This window comes from Chrysemys picta, chromosome 3, assembly GCF_011386835.1.
Source record: "Chrysemys picta bellii isolate R12L10 chromosome 3, ASM1138683v2, whole genome shotgun sequence".
Taxonomy (NCBI): domain Eukaryota; kingdom Metazoa; phylum Chordata; order Testudines; family Emydidae; genus Chrysemys; species Chrysemys picta.
The window spans coordinates 208,811,041-208,824,848 of NC_088793.1; the positions used below are offsets into that span (position 1 = coordinate 208,811,041).

The 13,808-nt window shown below is 43.6% G+C and overlaps 1 protein-coding gene across 4 annotated transcripts in view; it reads right to left on the reverse strand.

The window, feature by feature from the left end:
• Positions 1-5,823: 5,823 nt before the first annotated feature.
• MRPS5 (mitochondrial ribosomal protein S5) overlaps positions 5,824-13,808 on the reverse strand; it is a 280,021-nt gene continuing 272,036 nt past the window's right edge. For all 4 annotated transcript variants that reach the window (XM_005293563.5, XM_042852719.2, XM_065590908.1 and 1 more), the window contains 2 exons: positions 7,959-8,095; positions 5,824-6,395 (listed from right to left, as the gene is read on the reverse strand). In XM_005293563.5, coding sequence (XP_005293620.2) covers positions 6,171-6,395; positions 7,959-8,095 — 362 coding nt within the window. In that variant the 3' untranslated portion in view covers positions 5,824-6,170. The remainder of the gene's footprint in view (positions 6,396-7,958; positions 8,096-13,808) is intronic.

The following is a 13,808-nucleotide window of genomic DNA, read 5'->3' on the forward strand; positions in this document are numbered from 1 at the left end:
CCCCTCTGGTTGTGAGCTGCGGTGGTAAGGGTGCCAGTATGCATTCATTCAAAGGCTGGTGTGAGTATTGTACTTTCTCCAACAGGCCTCAGGCACACCCGTTATTTTTACTGAAGTAACACCTAGGAGCCTTAGCCATGAACCAGGCCTGTGCCGTGTGAGGTGCTGTACGAACACAGAACAGAAAGAAGGCCCCAGCCTCAAAGAGCAGGAGGATTGGAAACAGGGAGGCCAGCATGGGCTGTCTGGGAGAGCACTATGGAGCCATGGAGCTCTGAGTATTTCAGGGTCTGAGCCCCGGCAACCAGCTTGGATGGCCACATAGGAGAACGTTTCCCGAGATGGGGTCCCTAGGGCCCCAAAGGAGGTCCTACAAATGTTCCCCTGAGGATACAGTGATGAATCTGAGCCCCATATGTAGGCGTAGGATTTTATATTTGTATCAGAGGTTATAATGATTGCCGGTTATAATAATGTAGTATGTATTAAATGCATTTATATATGATTTGATTATCCTGCCAGCCACCTTTTTGAATAGCAGAGAGGAATGACGGTCTGGGACACTGGTAGAAACGCATCTGACAGACTGCCAGCGTCTGTACTGATGTTAAGCCCTCCAGTCTTTATTGGTCCGCAATTGGTCAGGGACAGACCAGAACAATCCTTATGGCTGATTATGGTCACCCTCTGTTTTAGGATAAGTTACAATGTTTACTATGGGGTCTTGTTTCCTATATGCATTACAAATTAGGCCCTTTAGTTAAATATACATTTCTTTGTTTTAAGGTCTAGTAAGCAAGAGACGGGATCTTGTATTGTGTCTATGTTAATGAGATTAGAGGCATGTTGAAGGCCCGGGCCCCCAATGTGAACTGTTTTGGTCACAAGATATAGTAAGGTTTAATTTACAATGTCTTTTTTGCTCAACATGGAACACGGCTGTTTGTATACCTTTGAAGGTCTCTTTAAAAGTCTGTTTGTGTGAATAAGGAGTGTATGCATCAGAAAAAGATAAGGCCATTGTTAAAGTCAGATGGTCAAGGGAGGAGTGAAGAGACTTAAGGACACCAGAGAACCATCAATGTGCATCCATAATTGAGGAAGGTCAGATTGACGACCCTGAGGTGGAGGCTGGCACCCCTAAAGACAAGACAATTGATTAAATCGAAACCAGGAAAGGATGACCCTGGAGGTGCTTTGGAATATTAACATCAAAAGGTAACACCAATTAAGGATGTAACCGGTCATAAATGACACAGCAAAATCCACAGAATTCAACTGAGAAAAAGGACTATAAGAACAGGGTTCTTTGCCATGGGACTTTGGGTTTGTTTTGCCACAACTCCAAGGCGCATCTGATCGCGACCGACAGAACCCGGCTCCCCTCTGTGACCACTCTGGCTGGCCACTAGATTGATCCAGACTTTGGACTGGTAACATCGACTGGTGCGCGCGCGCGTGTGTGTGTGTCTGTGTGAGATAGAGAGAGAGAGAGAGAGAGAGACTGAAAAGCATATGCTAACAGACGCATTCTCAATAAATGCAGCGTATTGCCTTTTTCCCTGAAAAAGATACCGTGTGCGTCTTATAAGCATAACACATAGGCTACGTCACAATGCAGCACATTTAATTCCATGGTGCATAGTGTCCGTGGGGGATCCTGTCTCGTCAGGAATGGCTGAAGCACCTAGAAGTAGAAAGGAACCCAGGATGCTGCCTTGAGACAGGACAACAGGTCACCTCGTGCTCCTGACTGAGCGTATTACAGCCAGTGTGGGCCATCACCTCTCCAGCTCCTCATTGTACTGCAAATCCAAGAGGACCTGAAGCAGAGGAGATGGGGGGCGGGTAGTGGAATACAGATAAGGACCACACATCAGGAAGAACTTCCAGTTACAGTAAATAACCTCTATTTCTTCTTGGAGGACCGCTCCCTGTGTGTGTTCCACTTGCAGGTGATTGACAAGCAGTGCTCAGACTGGAGGCGGGTGTGAGGAAGCCAACGGCAGATGCTTGCAGCACTGCAGATCCCACGGCTGCGTCCGCAGCTGAGGCGTGATCTAAGGCACAGTGTGTCACGAATGTGTGTCTGGAGCTCCTGGTGGCCGTCCTGCAAATGTCTTGTACCGCGACCTGCTGTTGGGATGCTGTAAAGGCAGCCTGTGCTCTTGTGGAGTGAGCGGACAATGTTAGGAGAAGGATGTGTGCTAACCCGCAGCACGCTCGGATGCATCCCGAAACCCACTTAGAAATTCTTTCAGAGGATATAGCTTGCCCACGCGATCTTTCTGCTATAGTGATAAAAAGTCTTGGTGACTTTCTGACTGGTTTGGTCCTTTGCAGGTAGAGCGCCAGGGCATGCCGGACGCTGAGGGAGTGAAGTCTTTTCTCCTAGGTAGAAGCATGGCGCTTTGGAAAGAAGACAGGTAAGCGGAGACTGTGGGAAATGTGGAATTCAGAAACAACCTGGGGGAGAAATTTAGGATGCAAGATAAGGGAAACTTTGTCCTTCAGTGTAGAAAGGGTCTGCCAGGATGGCTCCCGGCTCGCTGACTCTTCTGGCCGAAGCAGTAGTCACCAGAAATGCAACCTTCCTGGACGGGTGGGACATGGAGAATGTCATTAAGGGTTCAAACGGAGGTCTGGTGAGTGTTGACAGGAGAGATTCAGGTCCCACTGAGGTGTAGGTTTGATCAGTGGTGGGAAGGTCCTAGTTAGGCCCTTCATAAAACGTACTGTAACTGGCTGAGTGAAAACAGTGTCCTTCTATCGGAGGGAGGAAGGCACTCATTGCTGAGAGGGGGACTCGCATCAAACTAATGGAGAGACCTGAGGTCTCTTGGGATAATCTAAAACAATCAGAATCCTTGCAGTGGCTGGAGAGTGTTGACTAATCTGCGCCCAGGCAGAGAAACACCTCCATTTGGCCGGCAGCAGATCCTAGTTGAATCTTTCCTATTTCGGGTAAGGATAGCCTGAACAGGAGTCAAGCAGGAACATTCTATTCCGGACACGCATCACAAACCAGGCCGTGAGGTGGAGTGAGTCTGGATTGGGGTGCTTGATTCTGCCCCTGTCCTGAGTTAGGAGGTTCAGGAAGGTGTTGATCTGATTTGGGAGGGGAGCGGGGCAGACATTGTCAGGGACTCCATGAACCAAAACTGCCTGGGCCAGTTTGGTGCTAGGAGAATGATGCTGGCCCCGTCGTAATGTACCTTTCTTATGACATGTGGAAGCAGCGGACTAGGAGGAAAGGCGTATCTAAGGTCATTTGCCAAGGACAACAGGAAAGCACTGCCCCAGGAGCTGCAGCCCATGGCCCCTTTAGAGCAACATGGCCAGAAAGAGGGGCAGCTGGTTGAGGAGAACCCTAAAGGATTCAGTATCAGTGGTCCCTGAGGAAGTCTGACCTGGAGGGATAGGGAGTGTCACTCCTCAAATGTCCATCAGGGCTCAACTCTCTCCATGGAGAGACAGGAGTGACCAGACTCGTCCGAGTCTGTGAACTGCTCCTCCGGTAGTGGAGGGGCTGTCAGTACTGGAGCACTCCTGTCAGAGAGCTGGGGGTAAGACGGCTCCTGGGACACTGCAGTAGTATCCTTCTCTGGTGTAGTAACATCCCTCACTAGGGCTGTGCTGGAGGGGAGACCGCTGATAAGGGAGGAACATATCTTCTGGTGTTGTGGAAGTCTCCGTACGTCCTCGTGTCCGGGAGATTCTGGCAGTCAAGTCTGATGGAACTGCTGCGCCCTTGGAGGCAGAGTGGTCCTTGAACAAACCAGGTGGCACCAATGAGGAGTCTGGACCTGCACTTGTAGACAGAACCAGCAGATGTCTGTCCTTCCGCTCTGGTGCCAGCATGACTGATAGAATCGGAGGATCTTTCTTTCTACGTACTTCACCCTCCAGTCCAGGTGTTTTCAGCAGAGCCAGTTCCTTAGGGTCTGTGCACAAAGGCTCACCTGACCCCAACGGGAAGGAGTATGTCTCTTCTGGACAGTCCTCAATGAGGATCTGTGCTGAGAGTGCCCTGTATTCTCATGGGAAGCCCTAGATGAAGAGTCTTTGGACTTGGGTACTGGAGGCTCCACTCATAAGCATGGACTTAGAGGGGTACTGACTGCCAGTTCAGGCTGATGTACTGGGGGGGGGTGGGGTGGGCGGGCGAGTGTGTCTCCCCGGCTCGGACTGAAGAAGGGTCTCACAGCCTTCTCCATCAGGTAGTGACTCAGGTGAAGCTCAGGAGATTCTCGAGTTCTGGGTAGGAGCAAGCGACAAATACTGCACGTTGCAGAGGTACGAGTCTGATCCAGACAGAGGCAGCGCTGATGTTCGCTGCTGATAGGAAAGGAGTGAGGGCAAAAGAGACAATGCTTGAAGCCTGGGACTCTGAGCATAGTCCCAGACCCGGGCAGGGAATCTCCAGGAAGGGGGGAAAATGCACTATACTAACTATACTATAAACTACTAGCTAGCAGGCTCAGAAGGATAAATCTATTGGCAATTGTATTTACAGGGTCTACAAAGGAGCTGAAGGAAGGGAGGACACAGAATTCTGACTCAGGCCACATGGTGGTAACGAGGGACTGGAGATGCGTCGGCCTGCACTACCTCTTATGCTCTCGGTTGGGAGCAGGAGACCAGCTGTGCATGGGGGGGGCCCAATAGACACTGCTTGCAGGAATTTCCGTACTCGGGCGCATGTGCATAGCCATGTGTGGAATACAGATCGGGACCAGCACTTGAAGGCCTACAGACTGTTAGCCCCTGCTGGTGACCTCAGAGCTCCTCTGCGGCCATCCTCACTGCAACCGGGAAGGCTAGGGCCAGGCTGAGAGTGGACAGTGGGGTGGGCTGTACCAGTTCAAGCTGCATTGCTAACGCCAGCCAAGCAGGATGCTCTCCCAAGCAGCAGAGGGGAATGCAAGGTGGTTTGGGAGGAAGGCTCACCCCTCAGACATTTGTACCCTTTACCATGTGGTGAAACGTCCTCATCTGTGTTAACAGTTACCCCAGCTGGTTCCAGGACTGACTTGCTCCCTGGTTGCCTCGCTGGCTGCCAAATGACTTCTCCCGCAGCTCATCTTTGTGCCACAGCTAGCCTGCTCCATTGCTCTGGTCTAGAGATGTCTCTCTCACTAGTGGGCCATGAAAGGCAAGTGTCAGGAATCATTAAAAAAATGTATTACAATCTAAAGCAAAAAAATCTGAATTCCCCACTCCCCATGCAACCTTCCCGTTCAAGGTCCAACTATTCTTTGTCAACCTCCCACACCACGCACATAAATCAAATATACTGGCTTAGCACCGATATCTCTATCACTCTTTTATGGTAAATGTCAGGGGGTTGTGAATGATTATTATTTACTTTGACTGAGGGGTCAACAAGCTCAAGAAACACCGGCCTAGACACGGATAGCTCCTGCTACTGATTCATCACACCTCACTCTGCGGCCCTCCTCCTATCACCATCTCCCCAACCCCCCTGCCATCCTCTGGCACTGCTCAAACCATTTCTCCTTCCTCCTGTTGTCCGTCCTCATCCCCCTCCCCCAAGTACATCTTCCGTCTCACCTCTAGCAACTCTGCCCCAGCCCTCGGCTTCCCTTCATCCTACACGCCTCCCTGTCAACACTTCTGCCCCTCTAATTTCACAACGATCCCTACCCTCCCACTCAGGACAAGATTCCATGGTACAGAGGTGCAGAGAGTCCATGTACTAACATCTATCCTTGCACAACATGCTGAACTCTAAAAGCACATACAGAAATTTAAACAGCTTTGGGGAAAAACGCAGCACATTAAATTAGGAGAATGATTGGGTTTTATTTTAGTAATGTTTTTAATAGTTTCCTAAATAGCTGTAAAGAAAAAACTAGGGTTTCCTGATGACAGACCAGGTCTGAGGATAGCAGCAGAGACCTGGTGCATATGAGATCAGCATGGCTGCACATCAGCCATTTACATTCAGATTGTTCATTAGCTGAATGTGGATGGCAAGAGAAGTTTGCAGAAAAGCCAACGAGACTGTGAGCATCCAAGGCAGAGCAGCAGTAACACAAAATGGTGCTGAAGTGCACGTCTAGCCATATCATCGGTCTGAGCTGGACTTTCTCTGGGTTTGTGCTGCGGTACCTCTTTGAATATTGGCATGGGCAGATCCCAGCTCTTCACCACACTGTCCTTTTGACATGTGCCCAGGAAGAACGTTTCATTCCTTGAGCTACTCTCACTTCGCTCCATTCCAGCTTGGTATTGGGAACCTCATCTATAGGCTCTGGTTCCTTTCTGACATCTCCATTAGGTGAAGCAACTACGGTCGGCAGGGGGCCACACTCCTCACGGAATTCTACCACGTAGAGGCTTTTCTTATCTGCTAGCTCTTGATGGGTTTCCTGTTTGAGGGGTTTAAAAAAAAAAGAGAAAGATTCTATAAATTTCACAAGAAAGAACTGAACCAAGACAAGTTCAGCCTATTTGATCTATCTATAGAATAATTTCCATTCTGTATTTACCTCCATACCAGAAAGTGTCAGTTTTTCAGATGTTGTATGTAAACTAAAGAAATGATTCCTGGAACACGTAAGCGTGTGTAGAACATCCAGGGAATGCGATGCTGTAGTCCTTGGACTGCTGATCTGCTGGCACTGTAGGGTCATTCCCAGCAGTACCGCTTTCTGGAAAGGCTACTGGCCTATGATGAAGGCGTGCAGTGGGACAGTAACAAAATGTGGCAACATACCAAAAGCACTGTTTATTATACGTGTGACAGGGCCGAATAGTCCTACCCTGCCAAGAACTGACTGAAGATTAGTTACATTAAATGAATGTCCCCCAGGAAGTAGCTCTCACGGATGGGCAGGTAACTGGATGTTAGATGTCGTATGGTAAGCGTCCCATGGCCAAAGTACACATGCCATTAGCCTGAAGACACAAGGCAGTTTAATAGAAATCTTGTTGCTTCAACAACAACAAAGTAGCTGTGCTGTCCACGGCACACAATTTTCAAGGTAGTAACTTTTGTTATTCAAAGAAATTCTGTTCATTTGATTTTCAATCTTTCCCCCACCACCAAGAAAAATTATTCATTAAAGCCTCATTCTTCAGAATAGGTATTCACTTATAGCAGCAAACACCTCTGCTGCCCGTTCAGTGTACCAAAAAGAACTAATTTAATAAACATCTCTTAAAGCATCGATACCCCAAATGGGCCTTTCTTTCCTTTCATTCAAACATTTTGCTACTTTTCAGTCCTGCTAGCTAAGGAACATATTTCCAAAAGTGCTTCAGTCAATAGGGCCAACGCTCCTAAATCACTTGAGCTTCTTACAACCCATGGATAATCTACAATAGTATTGTTTAAAAAAAGCTGTAAGAAGCACCTGCAATTTTTTAACTAGACTAGCAACAGATTAAAGTAGAAAATGTGAGAATTGTATTTTTTTTTTTTTTTGCAGACTATATTTAAAATGTCAGCTGACTATGGACTGGACCACAGCAGTCAGGACTACAGCCTCCTGCCCACTAGTTCTCAGGCACCGTAGCTACACTCTCAGGAGAGGCAATGATTGTGTTCAGTACACCAACAGAGACAACCCAAAATGTGACTGATGAAATAACAGCAATAAAAGTAGGATTAAGGCTTTATCTGTTTGCACTTTTTTAAATGTCACTGACAAAAGCAAATTAATCCCCCAAATTCAGATTTCCCCTTGAGGCACTTTATGCTTGAATGCATAAGAGTTGCTGATGGACAGCTGTAAGTGACTAATGACTGCTGAGGGAGTGGAAAGAGGAGATTGAAATTCAAACTCTGTTTTCTCCTGGAATTGTAGAATTCAATTGAACTTTGTTACTTTTGGAACCTAGAATTTATTCTGTTCTATATCAAAGTATAGATTATATTTCACCTTTTGACCATCGCAAATACGACTGCAAGTACAGACTGTAAAATTTACCTGCTTTGCTAAACCCTTAAAGAGAGCTCTGGTGAGGTTAAGTAGATTGTTGGATCCAGAAAGTTTGGCATATAGGTCTGTAATCCCAATCAGCTTGCAGATGGTAATGATGGCTCGATGGCAATGAAGACCATGCCCTGGAAAAAATCAGATGTAAATGACACGTGAAAGCTAGTAAAATCATTACAACTTGAATAAAAAAAACTAGGATACCACAGACCAGCCAGTGGTAGCCTAAAAATGGCATGCAATTAGATTGTGAAGAGCGAAAGCATTCAGAATCTTCTTTTGAGGATAAAATATTGCAGATTTATTATCCTCCACATTCTTCATAGTCATGTTGATGGAAATAAGAACATAAGAACGGCCATAATGGGTCAGACCAAAGGTCCATCTAGCCCAGTGTCCCATCTCTGTGTGTGTGAACAGAACAGGTAATCATCATGTGATCCATCCCCTGTCGCTCATTCCCAGCTTCTGGCAAACAGAGGCTAGTGACGCCATCTCACCCCATCCTGGCTAATAACCATTGATGGACCTATCCTCCATGAATTTATCTAGTTCTTCTTTGAACCCTGTTATAGTCTTGGCCTTCACAACATCCTCTGGCAAGGAGTTCCACAGGTTGACTGTGCGTTGTGTGAAGAAATACTTCTTTTTGTTTGTTTTAAACCTGCTGCCTATTAATTTCATTTGGTGACCCCTAGTTCTTGTGTAATGAGAAGGCATAAATAACACTTATTTACTTTCTCCATACCAGTCATGATTTTATAGACATCTATCATATCCCCCTTTAGTCCTCGCTTTTCCAAGCTGAAAAGTCCCAGTCTTATTAATCGCTCCTCATATGGAAGCTGTTCCATATCCCTAATAATTTCTGTTGCCCTTTTCAGAACCTTTTCCAATTCCAATACATCTTTTTTGAGATGGGACGACCACATCTGCACACAGTATTCAAGATGTGGGCATACCAAGGATTTATAGAGGCAATACGATATTTTCTGTGTTATTATCTATCCCTTTTTTAATGATTGCCAACATTCTGTTCGCTTTTTTGACTGCCACTGCACATTGAGTGGATGTCTTCAGAGAACTATCCACAATGACTCCAAGATCTCTTTCTTGAGTGGGAACGGCTAATTTAGACCCCATCATTTTATATGTATAGTTGGGATTACGTTTTACAATGTGCATTTCTTTGCATTTATCAACATAGAATTTCATCTACCATTTTGTTGCCCAGTCACCCAGTGTTGTGAGATCCTTTTGTAACTCTTCACAGTTGGCCTGGGACTTAACTATCTTGAGTAGTTTTGTATCATCTGCAAATTTTGCCACCTGTTTACCTCTTTTCCAGATCATTTATGAATATGTAGAATGGCACTGGTCCCAGTACAGACGCTGGGGGACACCGCTATTTACCTCGCTCCACTATGAAAACTGACCACTTATTCCTACTCTTTTCTTCCTATCTTTTAATCAGTTACTGATCCAGGAGAGGATCTTCCCCCATATACCATGACTGCTTATTTTGCTTGAGAGCTTTTGGTGAGGGACCTTGTCAGAGGATTTTTGAAAGTCCAAGTACACAATATCCACTGGGTCACGCTTCTTGACCCCTTCAAAGAATTCTAGTAGATTGGCGAGGCATTCAAAGAAAAACAAGCTGAGTAGTTGGGTGGATGGATGTAAACTCTGTATTGATTCTACTGCATAATTATAATGCATTAGTACTAATTGCAAAGGTTTTACTAAAACTTGCTGTATTTTACTGAAAGGTTTTGTTTTTTTTTTATTTAGTTCTCCAGTAAGATCTGTTTCATGTGACCTAGGTCTATAAATCTTTAAAACCTGTGTGCAATAGATTTAAATATTTTATTTAAAACCTGCCAAGACAGCTCTTATAGATTACTCCACTCTGCGGGACAGTCTTGTTGCTGAGTAAATGGGGGGAAAAAATTTATTACAATACTGCAGGTTTTACTACATTAACATTTTCTTCTTCTTTTAACCTATAATTGGAAAACAAATTATACTCATCTGACGCTATTCTTCCGCCGTTTGAGAAAGCGCTGATTTTATGCTCAAAGACAGAATCAATTACATCTGAATGGTCTTTGAAAGGTTATAAATCCTTTTCTTTTATTAATGGTCCACAATATTCCATTTCCCTGGCTTTGTTTCTTGTCTTTCTCCCACCTTAGTCAACATATAGCTTTCTGTAGGTTTTTAATGGATGAAAATCAGTCTTGCAATTTAGACAATCCACCACGGGCCAAGATTTTTTCCCAACATAAATTGAGCACAAGTATTCCATCTGCAAAGCAGCAACTCTGTAAATGTGAGGGTGGGGATGGGCTCTGGAGAGCGCCACATTATGTTATCGTAGGTTAATCAGTGGAGCCACTTAAAAGCATAGCTTTTAAAGGAGCCTAAAAACTACTCAACATTTGTCACATGCCAAACAAAGATATAAGCTAGTCATAAAAGGAAGCCATTTGAAGTTAATTCCTGGTAATAAAATAAACGTTCAGGGCTCTAATTAATAAAACTCAAGTACAACATGTTAATGAAATTAACTGTTACATTCTCTGGGTAACTAAGCAAATACAGATCAGAAGGTAAGAAAATACTGCCACCCTCAAATATAACTTAAATGAATTTTTTAAAGCAAAGATTGCATTTAGGTTTTAACTGTCTCCATAATAAAAAGTTCTCTTTAACCACAGACTTTTGATTGTCTAATATTTACTATTAGACTATGAGAATTAGATGTTACATACACGTTCTAACAAATTACAGTTATGAAGGTAGCTTAGCTAAGGAAAGTAAGAAATTAAGAAGAGAAAAAAACTAAATATACTCAAAACAATATTGAGCTTAGTTTACACATTTTGTACTAAAAATCTCAAAATTTTTGTCTTTTGTGACCATTTATTGAGAGAAATGCTGTAAATTAATGGGGAAGGAGTTTATAAAGTACCTCACCAACTTTAATACTGCAAAACAAGAGGCTTCAGGACACAGAAATAGGAGCTAGAGTGCTGTTACCAAGTAGGGAGAAAAGATACCTTATGGAAGATGAATCTGCATATGCCTTGCCTCATGGCATTATTACTACAGTGGAGGTTTTGAAGTGTTGTAACTTTTCCTCTATATTAAAGATAGCCATAGGACATTGCTATAGTGCTTCATGGCCATATTGCTGCATTTTACAAATGATTTGGCATTTTGCCTGTTCAGTTAATCTTAGAAATTAGCTTACAAGTCATGCACCTATTTCACTGTGACTATTCTTGTAGGTTACAATCATGACTGTTTTAATGGGGAAGAAAGCTTACTCTGTTAAAGCTTTGGATTTAGCTTCTGTAATGCTAAGCATGGGTTGAGGTAGCATATGCATAGTAGGACTTTAAACATCTATAGAACCCCACAGATACCATTAGCTAATATGGCCAAGGAACCAGCATAGACACGAGATTTGTAACACTGATTTACAACAACATTCTGACAATTTTATATATATATATATATATATATATATACACACACACACACACACACACACACGATCTAATATTTTAAATGTTAAATTAGAATTATACTTCTAATTTCATCCCAAATAGGGTTTGTCCAGAACATAGTAGTCACTAGTATGAATATTTCATGCAGCGTTGAAAATGCTTCAAGAAATGTGTGCCCTAGACCAATCGGTTAAAAAACAGGATGAGGAGATTGTTTTCTCTAGCAAAGGATACTTGAATATGTATAAATGTTTTGTGCAATTAGAACTGCAGACACAATACAAAGAGAAGATATAACACAAAGCATATTGTATAGAAAAAAATCAACAAATGCTATAACTGGATGAGAAAGAAAATGAAATCTTGTGTAGTCTAAAAATAATCAAAGAACAGTAAATGTCCTCTTGGGTAACACTTCAGAGCAAAGAATGGATACTGTATTGCTAGAGCAATAATGAAATCAAACATTTGTATATTGCAACAAGCGACACTGTCTGACAGCTGAGGGAATACTATAAAAGTTGTCTGGCTGTGCATATTCACATTCCTTCCAGGATGAAATGTCACACGGACAGGCCAAATAGAAGAGAAACATTCTGTAAACTTTGTGTTTCTTCTACTGCCCTAGAGACATAAAATCAGAGCTTGTTTTCATAAGATGGGTGCTAAAACATATTTCTTAATCAAGTTTTTATTTCTGGTATATTTTCTACTCTGTAAATTGCCAATAAATGCTATTTTTGCTTACTATAAACAGAATACGGCTTTGATTTTTATAACCGGATCTAGAATTCTTCTAGAGAAGTGTTATGGAAGGACTGGTAGGTACCATTCTGGGGTCAGGAGGAAGGCCAAATGATCCAAAGGCACAAAGCATTATTATGGATTCATGATCTCATCCTATTGGGAAAGAATAGGCCATACTGTTTAATGTGGGACACAGGCAGATGTATACATTTAGGGGGAGGTTTTTAAGGACACAAATGGGAGTATGGCACCCATCTCCCCTTACACACATACGTACACAGAACAAAAAACATACATCTACATTTCCTGCTATAAGCATGATCCGTCAGGGGTTATCACATATACGAAGAATGGGCAGGGTGTCAGTCGGACGTTAAACTACTAGAGGACCATTTCTGGAAGAAACGTTAGATGGGGAAAAGGCTAGGGTTTGTTTTGCGATCGACCCATCATAATACAGGAGGATATCTGAGACAGCTTGGGGCCGACAGCCAACAGCCAATGCAAGCAAAGCAGTGTCTACACAGACACGGTGTCGCCCAAGCTACATTGACAGAAAGTGCTACGCCGCTCGTGGAAGTGGAGTTATAATGTCGGTGTAGAGGGCCACTTACTTCGGCGGAAGCAGCATTGTATGCAGACACTCGCATAATTAGGTCGCTGTAAGCTGCCTTATGTTGACCTAACTCTGTAGTACAGACCAAGCCTGACTGTAAAAGATAAAACAGGGTCACAAGAGAATTTTTACAGGCCCAGAGACTCTGAATTGAACCGAGAGCTCACCCAGGTTTATCCCTGGATTTGCCCTGAAAGACATTTCAAATTGACAGATCATTACAAATCCGTCACTCTTGGGATTTGGATCACAACTCATTTGTGTGTATGTGTTTGCTCTCTGTAAATAACACTTCTTTTTCCTAGTTAATAAACCTTTAGCTAGTTTATTACAGGATTGCTACAGACGCTGTCTTTGGCGTAAGATCTGGGGCACCAACTGACCTGGGATAAGTGACTGGTCTCTTGGGACTGGGAGCAACCTGAATGTGGTGTGATTTTTGATGTAAGTGACAATTTATCACTAAGTCCAGCTTGCCTGGGTGGCAAGACAGACTGGAGAGTCTAAGGAGACTGTCTGACTCCAGGGTAAAACTGTTATAGTGATCTAGGAGTTCCCATTTGTCACTGGCTTGGTGAAATCTAATTATAGAACACACTACCAGTTTGGGGTGTCAGTCCTGTTTCTGACAGTCTGCCCTGAGATAGGCACTCATGGTTGTGAGCCACTCCAGACAGCATGACAGAGATAAGGAAGGAATGTCTTGTTTTGTTTCTCATAGGGAGAATCTAATTGTTCCAAATGAGAGCTTTACATTGATATTTTACATTAATAACAGCATTTGTTCATAACAGTTTGCTCAAGTGTTTAGTTCAGTAGCATTCCTGCTGGTGTTTGGACATTTTTGCTTTAAAATATTGCAAGGGATATTGAGATTTCTTTGTACTGCCTAGCCTGGAACACTACAGGGAAAATTTTATTTATTTATAAACGTATAACCTGATTAAATTCAATGGAGCCGTA